General features: G+C 33.6%; 3 protein-coding genes across 3 annotated transcripts; 2 read left to right on the top strand and 1 right to left on the bottom strand.

Moving 5' to 3' along the window:
- The first annotated feature begins 396 nt into the window (after positions 1-396).
- HELRODRAFT_99280 (hypothetical protein) lies at positions 397-6,241 on the top strand. The gene is made up of 13 exons (XM_009018620.1): positions 397-900; positions 1,203-1,424; positions 1,648-1,699; positions 2,184-2,246; positions 2,406-2,514; positions 3,014-3,113; positions 3,341-3,427; positions 3,623-3,758; positions 4,036-4,085; positions 4,502-4,687; positions 4,805-4,894; positions 5,240-5,336; positions 5,997-6,241. The coding sequence occupies exons 1-13, from the start codon at positions 741-743 to the stop codon at positions 6,022-6,024; spliced, it is 1,380 nt and encodes a 459-aa protein (XP_009016868.1). The 5' UTR covers positions 397-740; the 3' UTR covers positions 6,025-6,241.
- Positions 6,242-6,370: 129 nt separating this feature from the next.
- Positions 6,371-11,378, bottom strand: HELRODRAFT_78187 (hypothetical protein; the record flags this gene model as incomplete). Its single annotated transcript, XM_009018619.1, has 14 exons — positions 6,371-6,540; positions 6,768-6,878; positions 7,212-7,374; positions 7,652-7,844; positions 8,310-8,447; positions 8,558-8,735; positions 8,954-9,037; positions 9,378-9,443; positions 9,567-9,639; positions 9,893-9,981; positions 10,091-10,163; positions 10,295-10,399; positions 10,609-10,738; positions 11,143-11,378. Coding segments are annotated over 14 exons (1,809 nt in total), but the record flags the coding sequence as incomplete, so codon positions are not given.
- Positions 11,379-17,366: 5,988 nt separating this feature from the next.
- HELRODRAFT_78061 (hypothetical protein) lies at positions 17,367-19,687 on the top strand (the record flags this gene model as incomplete). Its single annotated transcript, XM_009018618.1, has 6 exons — positions 17,367-17,439; positions 17,778-17,980; positions 18,138-18,569; positions 18,893-19,110; positions 19,214-19,306; positions 19,525-19,687. 6 exons carry the CDS (start codon positions 17,367-17,369, stop codon positions 19,685-19,687), a joined length of 1,182 nt encoding a protein of 393 aa, XP_009016866.1.
- Positions 19,688-20,928: the final 1,241 nt, after the last annotated feature.

The raw sequence follows: 20,928 nt of genomic DNA, 5'->3' as shown, positions 1-20,928 counted from the left end.
ATCATTCACAGCATAAAGATAGCGTTTTTTGTGTGTGCCACAATCCTCTACCAAAAGCAAAACAAAACATTTGAAATGTATATATATATATATATATATATATATATATATATATAAGCAAAACAGGCTTTATTAACTAAATTTTTACTATAGTTGACAATGGAACGATTCTTGCATGAAGATTAAGGATTTTAGTATAAAGTTTCTGAATGATGTATGTAACAAACAATTAAAATTTTATTTATTTAAAATTATTTATATATTAAATATGCAAATATATGAATACAAAAGTAAAATTGTCATTTTTAATTAGTCAAATGTAATGAATAAGTTTCAAGGTATAGAATTCTAGGTATGGCAGGAGGATGTGATTGAAGATAGAATGCACTTTTACAATTTTTTTTGCTTGAGACACGTTTCGGTTTCTAAAATAGAAAAATCTTTTTTCTAAATAAATTTTGCCTGTTTTATTATTAAATAATTAAATACAGTTAGGTTAGATTTTTAATAAAAATATTTCAACAAATTGTGCTTCATGTTTGCTTAATATTGTAGTTGTTAGATCAGAAAATCTGAATTTATTTTGAAGTAATTCTGAATATCTGATCAGAAGAAAACAGATAAAAAAAAAGAAGCTGAACTTAAGTGAACCAGAATCTCTCAGGACTTCAGTCTAAACTTGACTTCTTCATTTAAAAACTGGAAACTGATTAGAAATTAGCTGGTGATGAGCAGCAATAATGGAGTCAACATCATCCAACAATAATGTGTCCCAAGCTTTAGTCATTATTATACTTTCTATGACAGTAGTCCTTATCTTATTAGTTTCGTATGCAAAGAATATTCTACTTTTCCTAGGGATTATTAAACAACATGGGCCACAAGATGATGACAAAACAGGTATTTTACATAATTTTGAACAGCTAGACATTAAAGTTTAAACTTGAAAATGTTTTTAAATTGAATTTATCTAATAATTTAGTTAGTTTGCATTCATAATTGATTTAATTTTTAATAATTTAATTAATCAAACAATATTTGGTTTGGTTTGATTTGGTATTTAGTAAAATAAGTTAATAGTGTATTAAAAGTTAAACTATAAATATTATTTGTTCTCTGTATATGAAACTTTTATTGCTTACTTCGTTGTAAGATTAATTATCAATTATTAATGTAAAATTAATTATAATTTTAATTTTCAGAGAAAGACTCTTCAAAGTCTGAAATTCCTGACAACAAGGAAGCAACGAAATCCAAAGATACTAATCAACTGAACAAAATGGCAACTTCTAAGAAGGATAGGACTGTATCAAAGTCGAAATTTACCCATGAACATCTAGTTGCCACTCTGAAATCCCATACAGGAATCATATCGGATATGCATTTCAGTCCCAATGGGAAGTATCTGGCATCTTGTGCTGATGGTTAGGATCATACAACACACACATGCATATAAACATACACACATACATATATACACACACATACATATATACATGCACACATACATATACATACACACATACATACATACACACAGACAGACACACGTACAAAGACACATACATACATACACTACACACATACATATACACACATACACACACACAAATATATATCATGAAAAATAATTTTTTCATCTTCTAGATAGATCGATATATGTCTGGATTATCAAAGATTTCTTAAACAACAGTAGCAAGTATGTGTTGGTAATATTTATAAAGTATAACACTCAGTGTAATGGATAAGGTGTCTGGTCTGGTCTTGCTCTATCAGTGATTGAATTCAAATGCATAAAGAACCCCATGCATATGAAAGATGAAAATGTGTGTGTGTATGTACGTGTGTGAGTTTGTACGTATATGTGTGTGTGTGTATATATTTATGTATGTGTATGCATGTGTAGTGTATGTATGTGTATGTATGTATGTGTATTTGTATATATTAGACAACTTTCGAACTTATTAAAAAAGAATTATCAATAATATAAGTTTTTTTTGTGTATATTTATTCATTTTTATTTATTTAATGTGTCTGTATGTATGTGTCTTTGTATGTATTAGACAACTTTCGAACTGATTCAAAAAGAATTATCAATAATATAAGTTTTTTTTGTGTATATTTATTCGTTTTTATTTATTTATTTACTTTTTTTAATTAATTAACTAATTAATTATTAAAAGGTCAATCAGAGTGAATGTTGACTATGACCATGCCACGAAGCTCTGTTTCAGTCCAGACAATAAGTAGTCGATATTCCATATCTTTAGTTTTTTAATGCTTCAAACAATATTTAATAATAATTATTGTCATTCATTATATTATTATTATTAACCATTTTTGGTTATAATTATATAATTATAAGTTAGAAATAATAAAATAATTTGATTTCAATCTCCTATCAGAGCTTTTTTGGTTACCCTGTTCTCGGAAGAAACAATTCGAGTGTACAAGATGGCTAAGAAAGAGGATGGCACATTGGGAAAAATTCAGTCGGCCTTTGATTTTCCAGAGGTGTTTGTGTGTGTGTGTGTGAGAGAGAGAGAGAGAGAGAGTGAGAGAGATATAACTGGTGAATGTGTGTATAAGTGTGTGAGTTAGGACAGTGTATATTTGTTAGAATGGGATATATTTTCTGATTTTTCATCTGTGCATTTATTTTTTCATTCATCTGTACTTTTTTTTCATTTTTTTCATTCACTCATTCATTTCATTCAATCAATCTTTCACTCATTCATTTCATTCAATCAATCTTTCACTCATTCGTTTCATTCAATCAATCTTTCACTCATTCGTTTCGTTAATTCACTTTAAAAAATGTCCTCGAAATACTCAGCGTAGGCATAATTCATCTTTCATTCATTCATTCATTCTGCTAATTCACCCTGTCTCTCATTTAATTGTTTATTCACTCACTCACTCACTTGTCAAATTACTCGTTCATTCATCAAATTACTCATTTATCCAATTACTCGTTCATTCATTCACTCACTCATTCACATGTTCACTTAAGAAATGTCCCCACGAAGTATTGACCATTGGAATAGCCAGCACAGGCCTTTATGTTATGACCTGCTATAAGAATCCCATCATCAAAATATGGGATATCAAAGGTTGCATCAAAGATAATTAATATAAATAATAATAAAATACCTCAAAACGCCACAAAAATATCACAAAATACCATAAAAATACCACAAATATATCACAAAAACATCAAAAAATACCACATAACGCCATAAAATACCACAAAAACAAAACAAAATACTAAAAAACTACCACAAAAATACCACACATCTACCACAAAAACGTCACAAAATACCAAATATACTTGTACCAGGTACCCTGCTTACAAGCATCGACACTCTACAGATGAATCATACTCACGGCCGAGTGTCACCTTGTGGCCGATTTGTGGCTTGCTCAGGTCGATGGTAGTGGTTGTGGTGGTGGCAATTATGATGGCGGTAATAGTGGTGGTCTGGTGATGATGTAAGAAAGAAGGTTTTGATGATGATGATGATGATGATGATTGTGTGAATGGTTATAAAAGCTAAATCTTATGCTAAATCTGTGTTTGCTTTTTCTGTTCATAATAATAATAAGAATAATAATAATTCAGGTTTTACGTCAGAAGTAAAAGTATGGGAGGTCACCTTCAGCAAGACAAATGAATTTAAGGAAACGACAAAGGCTTTCCAACTCGGCAGTCACACGTCTACCATATATTCATTCGATTTCAACAACGATTCAACGAGGTTGATGTCTCCTTGTTGTTGACGTTTTGTTGTCTTTGTTGTTGATTACGTATTGTCATTGTTTGCGATTTTGTTGTTGTTGTTGTTGTCGTCTTTGGTACCTTTGTTGACTTCGTTGTTGATGATGTCTTTGTTGTTGTTAACGTCTTTGCTGCTTTTAATGTTAATGTTTTCGTTAATGTCTTTGTTGTTGTTGTCGTTGTGATGTTTTTTATGATTTGTACTTTTTTATTGGACGACTCGTTTAAACTTGAAATTTTCATTTAATGTCCTTCAGAATGGCCACTATTTCGAAGGACGGCACGTGGAAACTGTGGGACACAAACAGTCAGTCGGCCATTTTGTTTTCCGTATCTGTTATGGAATGCCGTTTATATTTATTTTTGTGACAGTTTATGTTGAGAGTTAGATCTTTACTTTCATTGCTAGCACTCATTTGTAAGGGTTTTTTTTGTTATACTTATAACAAAATTTGTTTTTAAAGTTTCAAATTGTAAATCTGTAAAATGGGCAGAAGCTTAACGAGTTGGAGTTTGAGGATTCTGTTTGTTTTTTTTTGTGTGTGTGTAATTTCTGTTGTTCACATTGCTATTTTATTTTTTTGTTATTGAGTTTTTTTTGTTATTATTCACATTATTGTAATTGTTTTGTAACATTATTGTTTATTGTTATTATTATCGTTTATTATTATTATTGTTGTTTTTTATTATTATTATTATTATTATTATTATTATTATTGTCAGTTGATTACAAGAGAAGGCAAGACCCGAAATTACTAAGAACCTGGAACTGTCAGTCGTCATTCGTCGGCTCATCTCTCCTCTGCCTCTCAGCCAATGGTCTTTCAGTAGCAATAGCTAATCACGGTTCAGTTTACATTTACAACGTCTATGACGAGGATTGCGATCGGATTGAAGATTTGTGTATCGGTTCGTAGTTATGATAATAGTAGTAGTAGTAGTAGTAGTAGTAATCATAATAATAATAATAATAAACAGGGTAATAATAATAATTTATGATAATTTTTCCGCAACTCAACTCCACAGGGGACATAGTTGCAGTTGAGTTCAGTCCGAGCAATGCTCATTTAGCGGTTTGCACTGAAAAGTCAATCTTTGTATTCCACAATGTTAAAGGTTGACATGTTGTCGTCCGCTCGTGTGTGCGTGCGTGCGTGCGTGTGCCTGTCAAATGATGATTATGATGATGAGAGTGATGATGATGATGGTTGCATACATACTTACATACATACAAACGGACAAACACATACATACACAGGTTTGATACATAGGTACATACTTACAAACACATACATACACAGGTTTGATGCATACGTACATACATACAAACACATACATACACAGGTTTGATGCATACATACAATTTGTCTATGATTTAGTAGCGCTTTTGAGATTCAACAATAAAAAAGCGCTGTATATAAATTTCCGTAATAATAATAATACAAACACATACATACGCAGGTTTGAAGGGGTTTATAAAAGATTTAAAGTTGAAGATTCAAAGTGCCTCAACAACATCAATGAAGGAGAGAATTAAAGAACAAATTAATACTGCTATGTTAGTTCGTCTGATTGGTTGATTGGGCTTTTGAATGATTGGTCAGTTAGTTGATTGGATGGTTGGCTATTCTGTGATTGGTTGGCTGGCTGGCTGGTTGATTGTTTGTTGGTTAAGCTCCGTGTGTGGTTGAATGAAGAGTGAACTAGTTGATGAACATGTCAGTCAAATTTAGGTTGATTTATTATAATGGTATATGATCGGTTGGGAGCTACTCTGGACCGGTTCGTTAATTGATCTATTACAAGATTGAATACTTGATTGATTGATCGATCGATTGATTGATTGGATTGATTGATTGGATTGATTGATTGATTGATTGATTGATTGTTTGATTGTAGCACTTAATTTATTGAAATGCTATAGAATCCTAAATTCAAAACTTTAATTTTATGTACTCATTTTGAACTATATTTCTGTTTCATAAGATTAATAGAATAGAATCTGCAGTTCAATAACTTTTGATTTATTTCGATCTAGTTTAATCCTTGATTTTTGTCGAACTATTTTAATTTTTGATTTTTGTTGATCAATGTTGATTTTATTTGGATAGGGTGACTTTCTTACAAGCATTTGGTTGCTTTTTTAGTTTACCCCTCTTTTGAGAAAATAAACGAATTGAATTGAATTGATTGAATTCATGATTGATTTTTTTCACAGGACCCAGCTAGCTTCATTGGACAAGTAACAATGATGACAGTGATGGTGAATTGTGGGGCAAGAATAAGAATGCAATGAGATGATGAATTATCATTGAACACTAGCAAGCATCTCAATCATTGTTCATCTTGTCATACGTATATATATATATATTCGTAAAAACCTTATTTTGTCGGTTTTTTTCATTTGTTTTTGGAGTAAAACTAAATTAATTTCTAAAATAGAAAACCTCGTTTGAGTTTATTTTTAAAATAATCAAGTTACATGTCGCTATCTAGTTCTATGAAGTAAATAAATATTTAAATATACGAGTGTAGTCTTTCCGTCACCGTCCAATCAGCGCAACGCCCAACAACTTGCCAACCAATGAGAGTTCACAATTCAAGCGGCGGTAGGGGCTTCGTATAGCCCGCCTTTCCGTGCAGCCAATAAGTGGTCTGCAACCCTTTGCCCTTGACATTCATCTCACCCCTCAAGGTCATTTCGTAACCTCCAATTTCCGAAATTGCTATGTAGGACTGCTTGCTTACGTGGATGTGCAGAGCTGTACGGGAGCGATTATGTGAGTGTGTGTGCGTGTGTGGGTGCCTGTGTTTGTTCATGCTTTCTTGTTGAGTTTTTTTTGTTTTGTTAAGTTTGTGTGTGTGAAAATTTGTAGGCATAAGGTTAGTATGTAATTAGTTCTACTAGACGAGTTTATCAATAGCAGTCAAAACGCCGTAAAGTGTAACAGAATAGCCTATGGTGAAAATTGTAGCGATCGTTACTAACGCTTTCCACTGGACTCCATCCTGGCGGCCATGTTGACCGTATCCCCGAATAGGCAGTACCTCGGCATGGTCAGCCCAACCACCCCCGCTACCACGGGTCCCGTGTGTATGCCTGTGTTTTTGTAGGGTGTGTGTATGTGTATTTGTTATATTGTTTGAGACCATGTGAACGTTGCTGAAAGATGAATGGAAGAAAGAGGTGAATGAACGATTTATCTAACTTGGTCAAAAGTAGTAGTGTGTACGGGTGCGTGTGAGTGAATTGATGTACGTCCCATTCTAATGCGATTGATACATGAATTGAAGAACATAAGTAGAAAGATAGATTAAAAAAGAGAAATGCAGAGAGGTAGAAAGAGAGATATATAAAGAAAAAGAAACAGAGAAGCAGAGCAATAGAAAATATTAGAAAGAGTAGTAGAATGATAACAACAGCTTGACAAACCGACGCGTAATTGTATCTGAATGTTTGGCCGGTGACGAATCCTTAATGAAAGGACACTTGACAGGAGATCCAATGAAACATTCGCAATTTCAGCCGCGTGTCTCTGTCCATTCCTTACCGGAACACCACTGACCACCATGTACGCATCTCCTATTGTTTCAACCTTTCGTGTTGTGGTGTGTTGTTTGCTTGCATGTTTGGTGGAAGTGTTCATAGTGTCTCGTTTTTGAATTGCTGGTTTAGTTTCGCTGGCTGTTTTTTTGGTTTGCTTAGTTTGACCAAATCAGGCAACTGACAGTTGATATCCGTGAATTGCTGATTAAGTTTCTAGATTTGCAATCATTTAAACGAAACCATCCAAACAAATCCGGAAAAATATCTAGACATCCAAAATTATTTCAAACAAAACTCGAAACACCGATTGAAGCCAGCCAGCACACCTTGTAGACGTCGTGTTGCGCGATGATAACGTCGAAGCATGAATAGAGATCATTGAGGAAGTCGACAATCTGCATGGGGTTGCTGTCAGAGGCCAGTGTGGCGAACCCTACGATGTCTGAGAAGTAGACGGTTGCCTGGTCGTACGATTCTGGCTTCACCGTCCGCCCGATTTTCAGTTGTTCCGCAACGGTTCTGGTATTTTTAAAAAGCTTGGAAAATTTACATTTCAGGTAATTATTTATTATATATGTATATATGTACACTTTAACTGTAATGTATTCTTGTTCAGTCCAACTTTGAGAACGTTAACAATCCGTAATCAATCAAAGGCAGAGGCATCGTATCTTCGAATTCAAATGTATCATTCTTTCATTTGTGAACAATCCTTCCACAATTTAATGAGGTTGGAATAAATGAAAAGAATGAAAAAGCGACAAGTAATAAGCAGAAAACGCAAAAAATCAACAAAAAAGAATGATAAAGATTTAAAGAAAGAAAGATGAAGACAGATAGAATCAAAAAATAAAAGAAATAAACAAAAACGCTGAATGAAAGAATAAAAGATAGAATTAAAAAAGCACAAATAAACGCCTCCTGAAGACAACTCAATAGAAGCGCTCTACAATCAATTTTCCAGAATTCTATTTCCAAACTAACGACGGTAGCATCCTGTAGAGAAGACGATCAGTTTTTTTCTTCTCTTCCAACAGCTGCTGTGTCCTCTCCTCAACTATTTCCTCCAGATTGTAGGCATATTTCTCCATTAAGTTCAGGACGCTATCCATTATGTTTATCCTATGGTTGTGGTAGTTTGCTGTCATGATACCCCGATATCGTGATACCATGATATCCTGATATCGTGATAATGAGACGATGAGAGTTTATAAAAGAAAATGATTCCTCACTCTCCATTGGCCTGCCTCTTAAGAACAGTTCGAACCTGGTTGAAGTTGGGTCTGTGTTCTGGAACCTCATGCCAACAAGCTCGCAAGAGGTCAAGGACAGCTTTGCCAACATCCGTTGTCTCGGGTAGGCATGGTCTGAACGGGATGCTTTCACCGTTTCTTACCCTATTTACCGCGTCTGTTTACCACGAGTGTCTTGTATATATGTGTGCATCTGTGTGTGTGTGATTGGCTGTGTGTGAATGTGTCTTTTTTTGTGTGTGTATGCGTCTGCGTTTGTGTGTGCGTTTCACTGAACATGTGTGTGTATGTGTGTGTGTGTGTTTGTGTGTGTGTGTGTGTATGTGTGATTGTATTACGTAATAAAAAAAAAAAACTGAAGGACGAAATAGAAACCTCTGGCAGTCATTAAATCAAAGGGGAAGGGTTCAGACCTTGTTATAATCTCGTACGCTACTATGGCGAAACTGTATACGTCACCTTTTAGAAATAATCAACAAGCGCTTAACATTTTAAAATTCTACTTAAACAAACTACAAACATACATACAAACATCATTAATCCTTGCTAATAACATTTGGTATAAACTTTATTATACAATATAAAATAAGATATTGAAAAAGTACTTGGTATAGGATAAAATATTTAAAAAAAATCTTTACTTCATTGTATTAAATTATAATTTATAATATTATATAAATTATTATTAATTAAACGCCAAATTAATTATCTTACTAAAACCATTTATGAAAAATAATTATAATAAATATAATGAACTATAATTTAATAATTAAAATATATTGTAATAAGAAAGTCTGACCCTTCTGGGAACCGTTCTTAGGGGGTATGTTCTCCCTCAATAATTCTGGGGCGGTCCAAAGTTTACCTGGGAAAATTATGATTTAAAATAATAACAATAATTTATAATAATAATAAAAATGAATAATAATAAATATAAAAATGAATAATATAATAATAATGAATAATATAATAATAATCAAATAATTACGTCTATATGCATCTTGTTCTGATTCGTCAAAAAACTGGCCACTACTAAAACTTGGCAGACCGTAATCTGTTATCTTATAAAAAACAATAATTATAATAATTATTATTAACATTATTAATAATGATGATGATAATGATTACGTTATATATTCATAACTTTCTCATTCTCCAGACGTATTATAGTGGGTTAAAATCATGCCACAGTATGTGAAAAGCTAGGGTGACTTTGAAATCAAAGCCGGTCACTCGAACAGTACTGCCAAGCATCTTAACTACTACACCACCGTGCTAATAGTAGTATTAATGATGATAATAATGGCTACTGACCCTGACTAGCCAGCGGGAGTCCACCAAACAATTGGAGCTTTTTAAGTTTCCATGTGAATGTAGGTGGCTTTTATGCATGTATATCATGCCTTTTTTCATAAAAATGGATAAGTATATGTCCATGCACGTGTGTGTGTGAGTATGTGTGTGCTTGTGTGTGTGTGTGTATGTGTGTGTGGTATAAGCATTGTATTATACCCTTTGCTATGTCCATAAGAAATGAAAGTTTGAAGACGGCATCCAGTTTGACCTCGTCATTCATTATGATGTCCTGGTGTTATTATATGTGGCTTTTGATTACGTTTTTGTAATTAATGTATTTACTCGCTTAAATAATTAATCAATTAAAAATTATCATTATTAATAATATATATATATGAACTCAATTATTGGTTAACTTACTTGAATACTTCCCTTGTTACAGTAGTGCCAAACAAGGCAAATGTTCGGTGGCTCGGTACATGCTCCAACGAACACGTTCAAGTTATCGTGTGCTATATCTTTCAACTAAGTAGTGAAATTTAAGAAATTTCTTAGATACGCAAACACACACACACGCACGCACACGCACAGAAACAAAACATCACACGCACACACATATAAAACATCACAAACCACACGCGCACATACACACACACACATATACACATAAAACATCACACACACGCACATACTAAGAACAATTCAACCAACCAACCAGCTACCCACCCACCGACCTGATTAAACTCCAGCAGTATCTCCCTGGACACTTGCACGTGTTCCTTCCTGATGTGTTTGATGGCCACTAGCACGCCGCGGTAGTAGCCAACGTCGGAAAATATCTGCTGCTGTGTGGCCGTACCGAGACTGGCGATGGAGCGGAATTGCGACGATCCTTTTCCGCTACTCGAGTTCGGACACAGTGATGCTGGGTTTGAGGATCGGTTCTTCGAGAGGTCTTCGTCTTCCGTGCTGTTGCTTGTTAGGCTGGCAGCCGTCTGCAGCATCTGTCCAATTTTTTTTTTCATCATTTTGGGATTAAAACTATTCTGTCAAATTTTTTAGTAAATTTTTTGGCAATTTTTTTTATAATTATGGAATTAAAACTATTTTTTTAATTTTCTGACCACTATTTGTCGTATTCTGTTTTATTTTGGTGTAATAGTGCATTTGATAATAACGTCTTAATGTAATTTATTGACGAGTGTACATTAGAGTATGTGTTGCAAGAGTATTGGCTTTACTGTTTTACAAGTGTGTGTACGCTTTACCATGTGTACGCTTTACCATGTGTACATACATATTTCATACTAACCGATACACTCGACCCCTTCTTTGACCCCTTAGCACTGACCATCTCAATGTCCGAATACGATAACTTCCATGATTGAACTAATAAACTGGTCTCAAATCTGGCCTTTCTGGTGATGATGGTGATGATAACGGTGATGATGATGATGGCGATGATGGTGATGATGGCGATGATGATGATGATGGCGATGATGGTGATGATGATTGTTATTAATTTTAACTTTACAGTTATCAGTGTTAGTGTTATTTATTATCATTACCATTTACAATTTAATAATTGGTAGTGTTAATATTTTTATTTATTTTTTTATTATTTTGATTTTGACGAATGATGTTAAATAATAATATTTGGTTGGCGATAAAATAACTAAACGACAAAAAAACATCAACAACAACACAACAACAACACGACAACAATAAACACCAACAACAACACGACAACAACGACAACACGACAACAACAACAAACAGCAACAACAAACAACAACAACACAAAAAAAAAACACGACAACAACAAACAACAACAACAAAAAACAACAACAATAGTAACAGAAACACCTGTATAGATGAACAAAAACAACTACAGTAGCAGCAAACGCAACGATGGCAGCGACAACGATTGTGACCACAACGACGTCAGAAACTGCATTTGATCAATATGTCCGTATTTGCCCGGCTTATCATAATTGCTAGACTATAATTTACTATTGTTAGTAATTTTTTATCATTTTGAATATTTTTATTTCGATACTATCATCATTACCACTTTTAATACTACTACTACTGTTGTTGCTGTTACTACTACTACTACTACTACTGCTGTGGCTACTACTGCTGCTACTACTGCTGCGGCTGATACCTTAAAAAATGATATAGAAATAAAAATGATACTATAAAAATGATATTTCTATCATATATAAATGCAAAAACTTGATATCCCTTTGCAGTGTTCATTGTAGAATCCACAGGGGGGTATATCAGGGGGTGCGTGTTGGTGCCCTCGTCTGCCCCCTGGCCAACATGGTGGTCGTAAATTTTTACGAAATTCCTTTCAAATTACGGATGGGTAAGAAATTTATTAACTGATTAATAAACTAACATATTAAGAAACTAACTTATTAAGAAACTAACTTTTGAAAACATTTTTATTTAATGATATTTTTTTTAGGAAGGCGGGATGGCCTAATGGTCTAGGTGTCTGGTCTTGATGTTGTAGTGTTTGGGCTCGAACGCGAAAAGAGCCACGCGATTCATTCGAAGTTGTTCCCTGTGTTATTTAAGAATACGAAATCGACCTGTTCCCCGTTATTAGTGTTGAGGAGTTCTGCAATTTTTTCAAACTTTTCAGTGTCCGGATCCAAATCCATGATGACGAAATCCGGTCCTCTATCTCCGTTGCTATCCAGCACCACGTTGCCTGTCATTCCTGGTGGCAGGATCGTGATGATGATGATGTTTGAATGATGATGATGATAATGTTTGAATGATGATGATGATTATGATGGTGATGATGGTAATGATGATGGTGATGATGATGATGGCGATGATGATGATGGCGATGATGATGATGATGATGATGACGAAGATGATGATGGTGATGATGATGATGATGGTGATGATGATGACGATGACAATGATGATGATGTTGTTTGAATGATGATGATGATGATTATGTTTGAACGATGATTTTGAAGATGATAATGATGTCCAAAATGATGATGATAAAAAAAATTATAAATATAAAGATGATAACATCTGGTGAAAAAAATATCCCAAATATTATTGATGATGACGACCAGAAACCTTGGAAAACTTTGCCTTTGAAGTTATCAACCACTTGCATTCCATCTCTTACATCCCCTCCCTTCTTCAGTATCTCTCTCAAGGACGTGACGTACAAGATGACTGCGTCGTATAAAAATGGAGAAAATCTATCTCCCTGTGAAAATGTATCATAATTTTGAATAATTCCAATTCCAATTTTTAAAATAATCATAGTTATAATTATTACTCCTCTATTATTCCTCTATTAAATGATACTTCAAAATGTCAATAGCACACAAGCGCACGCACGCACACACACACACACACACACACACACACACACACAAACAAACACACACACACAGTGCATGGCGTCTCAACCATTACGCCATTTCGTCATCCAGTCATCTATATTCACTTTTTGCAATTCAGTAATGGTAGAAACCTTTGGCAGTTTGAAAAGAGTTTATAAATAAAGGACAGACAGACATATAGACAGACAGACAAAGAAACAAACGAACAGACAGAGAAACAGACAAACAGACAGAAAAACAAACAGGTAGATTGACAAACTTGTGCGACAACTTGCGTTGAGAAATTCTTAATAGATTTTGACCAGACTTCAGTTTTCATCCTCTCAGCCACTTGACGGCGAAAATTTTTTATCTCGTCGTTCGTCAGGGCCGCCAATGTCACCTAACAATTCGAAGCTTAATTTTATCTGACGTATCTGTTTGAAATAATTTCATTTCTGAAAAACATTTTATACAAAATGAGCATAATACTTCACTTAGAAATAATAAACTTTTTGAAAAATTCAAGAATAGATAGCCAAAAACAACAACAGCAGCAACAGCAGCAACAACAACAACAAACAACAATGCGCCAAAATATCAAAGCGCAAGCCACCAACATAACAAAAAAACAAACATGAAAGACAGCTTCAAACGCCACTCTTGCCACTTGGTCTCTGCTACCACTTCTACTACCACCATCGTCACCATCGTCACTTCTCCATACGGATTCCTGGCTACTGAGGTCATTTTCCGGTAGGGCCTCAACAGTGTAGAAGACGTAATCACCACTGACCATGTCCAGATCAGACGCAGCCAATAGAAAAAGTCGACGCTCTTCTTTCGGTCCAATTAGGATGATGACTTTTAGTGGATGGATGGATGAATAGACGGATGAATGAGTGAATGAATCATGGAAAGACAAGCAAATAAATTAATAGATGAATGAATGGATGGATGGATGGATGGATGGATGGATGGATGGATGGATGGATGGATGGATGGATGGATGGATGGATGGATGGATGGATGGATGGATGGATGGATGGATGGATGGATGGATGGATGGATGGATGGATGGATGGATGGATGGATGGATGGATGGATGGATGGATGGATGGATGGATGGATGGATGGATGGATTGACAGATAAATAAAAGAACGAATGATCAAATTAAAATCATATATTTTTTTCATTTATTTATGGTCTACTAACTAAACATATTGCTTCGAAAAATTATATAACTAATATTTTATAAACTCGCAAACTTCTCGCTTCGGTTTGAATATTCTTCAGAATCGATTTGATGGTGCGGTTCGTCGGGTACCGATCGTATTCGGCCGAATAGGATATCGTCAAGTTATTTTTAGCGAATACCAAACTACATTAGACAATTGTAATAATGTTATTAGTGACAGAATTTTATAAGTTTATGTTAATTTGTATTTTCATTTATTTTAACAAATTAACATTCAAATGACGCCCAATAGTCAGCACCATATACGTACAGTAATTGAAATAAACACACTCCTAATCACTAATCTCTACCTGATAGCTTTCCCTGCGTCCCTGTATAGAAGATGATTGGACGAGACGACTGCCACTCTCCGCCAATCATACTGCTTCAAAATTTCAAGAATAAAAAGTCCCATTTTACTGAACGCTCCTAAAGTTCGGCTTAGTGTCGAGTATGTTATTTTGTCGTCGAATTCCGGATCTGTAGCAACCCAGCTTATAATCGGGACGTTGAACGTGGAGGCGAGTTCTGCCACGGATTTGCAAGCTGTTTGTGTGTTTGTGTGTGTGTGTGTTTTGTGTGTGTGTAAATGTTATGGTTGTGAGGAGAATAGTGGTGTGCGTGATACATTATGATAGTGACATGATACAATATGATAGTGAAATGATATAATATGATAGTTATATGATACACTATGATAGTTATATGATACACTATAATAATGATTTGATACAATATGATAGTGATATGATACAACATGATAGTGATATGATACAACATGATAGTGATATGATACAATAAAAGCGGCCGGACTGATCAAACAAACAGATCTCCGTCTGTCAAACGCGGTTTGTAATTAATTGTATATGATACATTGATCCACGTGTATTTGTATGAACAATGTGTGTCTTTGCTGCGTATGCACTACTTAAAAATACTGAAATGAACTTTTTGTAGTCACAATTTTTCACTAAAAAAAAACTATAAAATACCAAAAAAAATTTGCATATAACCAGCTGAGCAGGGCGGTCCAATGAAAACATCGACTGATTCGTTGATCAGAAGGTCTGCGGCGTTCCCCAAAGCTTCCTTGCTGCTGCAACTGTCGTCTCTAGCGATGAAACTGAGAAGATGAGAAAGAAGAAGAAGAAAAAGATGATAATGATGAAGAGGATAGTAGATGATGGTAGATGATGGTGGTGATGCTTGGGATGGTGATGGTCATCTTTAGCTATAAAACAAAATCTTGATTCATCAACTACATTCATCTATTTAATGACTCAAATGAACATCAACAATTTACCATAAACCTTAAATCAATCAGTCAGTTATTTGTCATTCATTTATTTAATCGATCACTCAATCAGTTACTCACTCACTCAATCAATCAATCAACCCTTCGTTCGTTCATTCATTCATTCGATAAACCAATCAACAATTCACCATCAACATTATACCTCAAATCAATCTGTCCATTGTGGCTAAGTTGTGGGTCGTGTTTAACCCTCTCAATAGCCAAAGTGACCGCACTTGAACTTGTATAACCGCTAAACTCGTAGCTCAAATTCCACGGACTCAACAGTCCAATTTTGAAACTGTGCTTTGTTAATGTTGTTGTCGTTGCTATTGGTGTCGTAGGTTTGCTGCGGCTGTTGTTGCTGCTGCTTAAAATTTTGTCGTTGTAGTAGTAGGAGTTGTTGTTGTTGTTGCTGCTGCTGCTGCTGTTGATGTTGGAAGTTTTTTCGTCGTTGTTATTGTTGTTGTAATAGTAGTTTTTGAGGAATTTGTTGTCACTATTGTCCAGAAGGTTGTTAATGTTATTTTTGGGCCTGGTTTGGACGCTGTCAGCGAAACTGTTGAGTATGAGTTCGTGATGTTGTTGTTGTGGCGTTGGTTGCTGTTGTTGCGTTGGTTGCTGTTGTTGTAATTTAAATATGCTATGCTCTGAATTTATCACGTCGTCTGCAAGTATTACCATCATAAACATCGAAATATAGCGATACATTATTGTCATGAATGATTTTATTAATGTTCTTTCAATCTTTTTAACCTACCTTCTAATGATCTATCTATCTAATTATAACTGTTATAAACTTGAATAATTTACTTAAATCATCACAGTTTTAATTTAACAACGAACTATTTAATCACTTTATTGAGAGTTTGACGTAAAATATCGGGGCAAAAAGTTATTTGAGACGATTATATAGCAGGTTAAAACTTTATTCATTTATACATGAATTAATTCACTTGTAATTCAAATGCTTCAATACATTTATAGTTAAAAAAAGAGAGAAATGATTTTTTCACAGCCCCAAGTAAATATCATTTACGTCAACTATGTCACCTGCTAGAAACTTAATGAAAAATCCTTGTTTCGCTTGAAGGCTCGACAAGGATTTCATTTTATCAATTGATGGTTTAACCATGGAATTATATAATGGGTTTAACAGCTCAAATTTCGAGTTTAATTTTTTTAAAGAAAAAAATTGTTTTATTGTATTTTATGGAGGTATAGTAAGTACACGTGAAACACGAAATTTCAAATTTTGTAAGAAAATATGCACTTATATTCATTCAAATGTAAAAGTAATTTCACCAGCAGAGAATGCAAAAATCTAATAATGGCAGTTTGGCTTATGTAAATTTTAATTTCTTTGCTCGCTTTTGATGTAAACAATTTTGTGTGTTAATTTCAAAAACGAGTTTTTTAATTCTAAATATTGCGCTTTTTTTAAAGTTATTTAAAATTGTCAACTTTTTAAAAAAAAATGTGTTTTGTCCTTAATTTAAAAAATAAAAATGTCCTTAATTTGAAAAATACGAATTAAATGAATAAAACTTTTAAAAATGGCAAGCGATATAGGAGTTATTGACCCAGGCAAAGTTATGAAAGAAATTTTTAAGCACGAAAATTTCCGGTCAGAGTTGCAGAAAGATGCAATCTTGGCCATCATGAAAGGTTCCAATTCGTCAGAAACTTATTCTCATTTTCAAATAGTCATTGCAATTTGTAAAATAAATAATGTATGAATAGCAATAGATGCAGAACAAATGTAGATGATGGTCAATTCAATAATATATATTTTATTTTTATTTAAATTAATTAGTTTATTTTTAATTATTTTTCAATTCATTAATACATTATCAATAATACATAATTTAAAATTTAAATGACACTTTATAATTATAATATAATCCACCTTTCAAAAAAATAAAAATTAAAACTTTTTTTAAGCTTTTTTAAATAATTTATAAAAAATTTAGAAATTAACTCTAAACTAAATTAAAATTGAAAAGGAAACAGTGATGTGTTTGTGTCAATGCCAACTGGGGCAGGTAAGTCCCTTTGTTACCAACTACCTACAATGGCAAAATCGGGTATTGGCCTCGTGATATCCCCTCTTATCGCCCTCATCAATGACCAGCTTGCCGGTTTGAATAAATTAGGCATACCTGCCTTGACCATTAATTCAAAACTTAATGCTGCTGAAAGGAAAAGGGTAATTAAAATTAATTTATGATTTTTTTTGTATGTCAAATTTTGTATATTAGTTCTTAATTAAAGATATTAGATGTTACTACCATTGATTAATTGTATTTGTCTCGTGTAATTGTAAAAATATGATTAATATTAAGTTTAATTTTTTCATTCACTAGGTGATGTTAGACCTAAAAAATGTATCCCCAACTACAAAATTCCTCTACATAACACCAGAACAAGCAGCTACACCGACATTTCTCGACATTACCAAATCTCTACACAAACGAAACTTACTACTCTACATAATAGTTGACGAGGCCCATTGCGTTTCACAGTGGGGACATGATTTCAGACCTGACTACCTAAAATTAGGAAACTTTCGAAAAATTTTTGGCAATGTACCTTGTATAGCCCTGACTGCTACTGCAACACAAAACGTAGTCAATGATATTATTAGTAATCTGTCACTGAAGAGGCCTATTGCAATCTTCAAAAGTTCATGTTTCAGAAGCAATTTATTCTATGAGGTTAAATACAAAGATTTACTTGGCTCTCCTAAGGATGAAGTTAAAGATCTGCTGGAGTTTGTCAGGAAATGTTTGAATGTTGTGAGGGTTGGAGATGAGAAGGACATTAAAGATTGGGTAGGTATGAGTTGTTTGTTTGGGTAAACATGAGTTGTTTGTTTGGTTTAATTTTCATAGCCGAATGATTTTTTAGTTTTGGTATGAAATGTTACAGATATATTTGAGATTGAAGTTGATTTTATCCTTAAGAACTGTGTGTTTATACTATCTGGTGATAAAAATATTTCAAATCTATGATCTAAATCATACATTAATTAACATTTTTTTAAGATTTAAATATTTCTAACAAAACACCAAACATTAAAACCACCACAATGGCCACATAACCACTAAACGCTCCCCAGAAACCACACGGTTGTGGCATAATCTACTGCAGAACTCGGGACAAGTGCGATGAGCTGGCAGAGAGATTGACCCTGGAAGGGTTCAATGTCAAGGCCTATCACGCTGGTCTCAAAAATGACGTCAGAAATTCCGTGCAACAGGATTGGCTGGATGGAAAGGTGCCCATTATAACTGCTACCATTAGTTTTGGTATGGGAGTCGACAAGCCAGATGTCAGGTTGGTCTTTCTCCCAATTATTCATTTTTCTTATTTTATAATAAATTTAACTATATATCATTATTTTTCTGATTTTAAATTTGATAATCATTCTCGTGTACAGATTTGTAATCCACTGGGACCTGCCTAAATCGATGGCCGGTTATTACCAGGAGTCAGGGCGAGCTGGTAGGGATGGGCTGAAATCCTATTGTAGGTCTGTTGCTGTTTCTTTTTCTTTCTTTTTTCATATTTTTGTTTATGCTTCTTTCAAATAAACAAACAATGAATTGTTGAAGTGTGTATGCAATTTATTTTCCTTATTAGTATATAATTTTTATTTAATATTATATAATTATTATATATTTATATTATAATTATATACATATATTATATAATTTGTCTTTTTATTTCATTTTTTTTATTTATTTCTAGACTTTATTATTCCATAAAAGATAAAAATACATTGGCCTACTTGATACAAAGTGAGATGAATGCATCAAAGAATAAGGTTTATTTTTTTTTATCATTTTACTCTCTTAACTTTTTGATTTTATTTCATTGCTTTGAGGTTTTAAATAAAGTAGATAATAAATAATTTTTAACATATTTTGAATAAAAAATAGATTAGTTATTTCTTCCAAAAATAGCATTTAAGTTAAATCAAAAATTTGCTATGAAGCCAATTAGTGAATAGATGCTTTTAAAAACCAATCATTGAATCATTCCAAATCAGAAATACCTATTATATATATATCATATGATACCATTAAAATCCAACTATATTAATAATTATTATTAAATTATGAGAGGAGAGTACACAGCAATGCAGCAGCAGCAGCAGTAGGAGAAGCAGCTGTGGTGGCAGCAACAGAAGAGACAAATGTTCAATGCAAAGTTTTGAGTTCCTTGTTAAAATGATCGAAGAACCACAGTCAGTTTGTTCAGAATTAGTTTCTAATTAGAATTCTTTAATCTATTTGGTTTGGATAAATTATTTTGAATGGAATTTTTATTTTAACAAATAGATCTATGTAATTTTCAATTCTATTATGCTATTTGATTCAATTTGTTTCATTTCCTATTCACGTAGTTAAAGCTTGTAATTGACAAAAGTTTAATTTATCTTTCTCCAATTCGTTTTTCTTCCATTTTATTTTTCCCACAGATGTCGCCACAACGCCATCTCCTCCTACTTTGGCGACCAGCCAATCGACTGCAACAGGTCATGTGACTTCTGCCTCGATCCCCGAAAAACCCAGAAACTTTTCGACTCGATGATGAGGGCACAGTCTTCGTGGAAAGTCGGGAATACAGGGTTCGGTGTGGGGACAGACAGTTACGATGATGATCTTTACGGGGGCGGGAGATATGGAGCAAAAAGGTGAGAGTAGTGTACGTTATAACACAAACAAAGAAATAATGGTAAATAATGATAATTTCCAAATTGGAAACCGACCAATCAGAGAGAGTGACGAGTATGAAGATGGTGGGTATTACAACAGCAGCAGCAGTCGAATGGAGGAGAGAGAGAAAAAAGAGAGAAGGCAAGTTATTGAAGAAGAGTTTGAAAGAAGGAGAAAAGTGAGGTGTTGATGTTTTTGTGAGGGGAAGGCTATTTTATGGTGACATTATTATTATTATTACTGTTGTTGTTGTTGTATTGTTGTTTTTATTATTATTATTCCATTGTTAATGTTATAAGTAGCATAAGCAGTGTTTTTGTAATTGTGTACAGTGTTGTTAAAAGTCAGTGAAACTTAGTTTTTAGACTAGAAAATTTATCATTTTTAGCTCCCCTGAGTATGAAAATGTATAACTTAGTAATGGAAATCTTGA

This window comes from Helobdella robusta, assembly GCF_000326865.2.
Source record: "Helobdella robusta unplaced genomic scaffold HELROscaffold_22, whole genome shotgun sequence".
Classification (NCBI taxonomy): domain Eukaryota; kingdom Metazoa; phylum Annelida; class Clitellata; order Rhynchobdellida; family Glossiphoniidae; genus Helobdella; species Helobdella robusta.
Note: the sequence above shows the minus strand (reverse complement) of the source record. Positions and strands in the feature narration are given on the sequence as shown.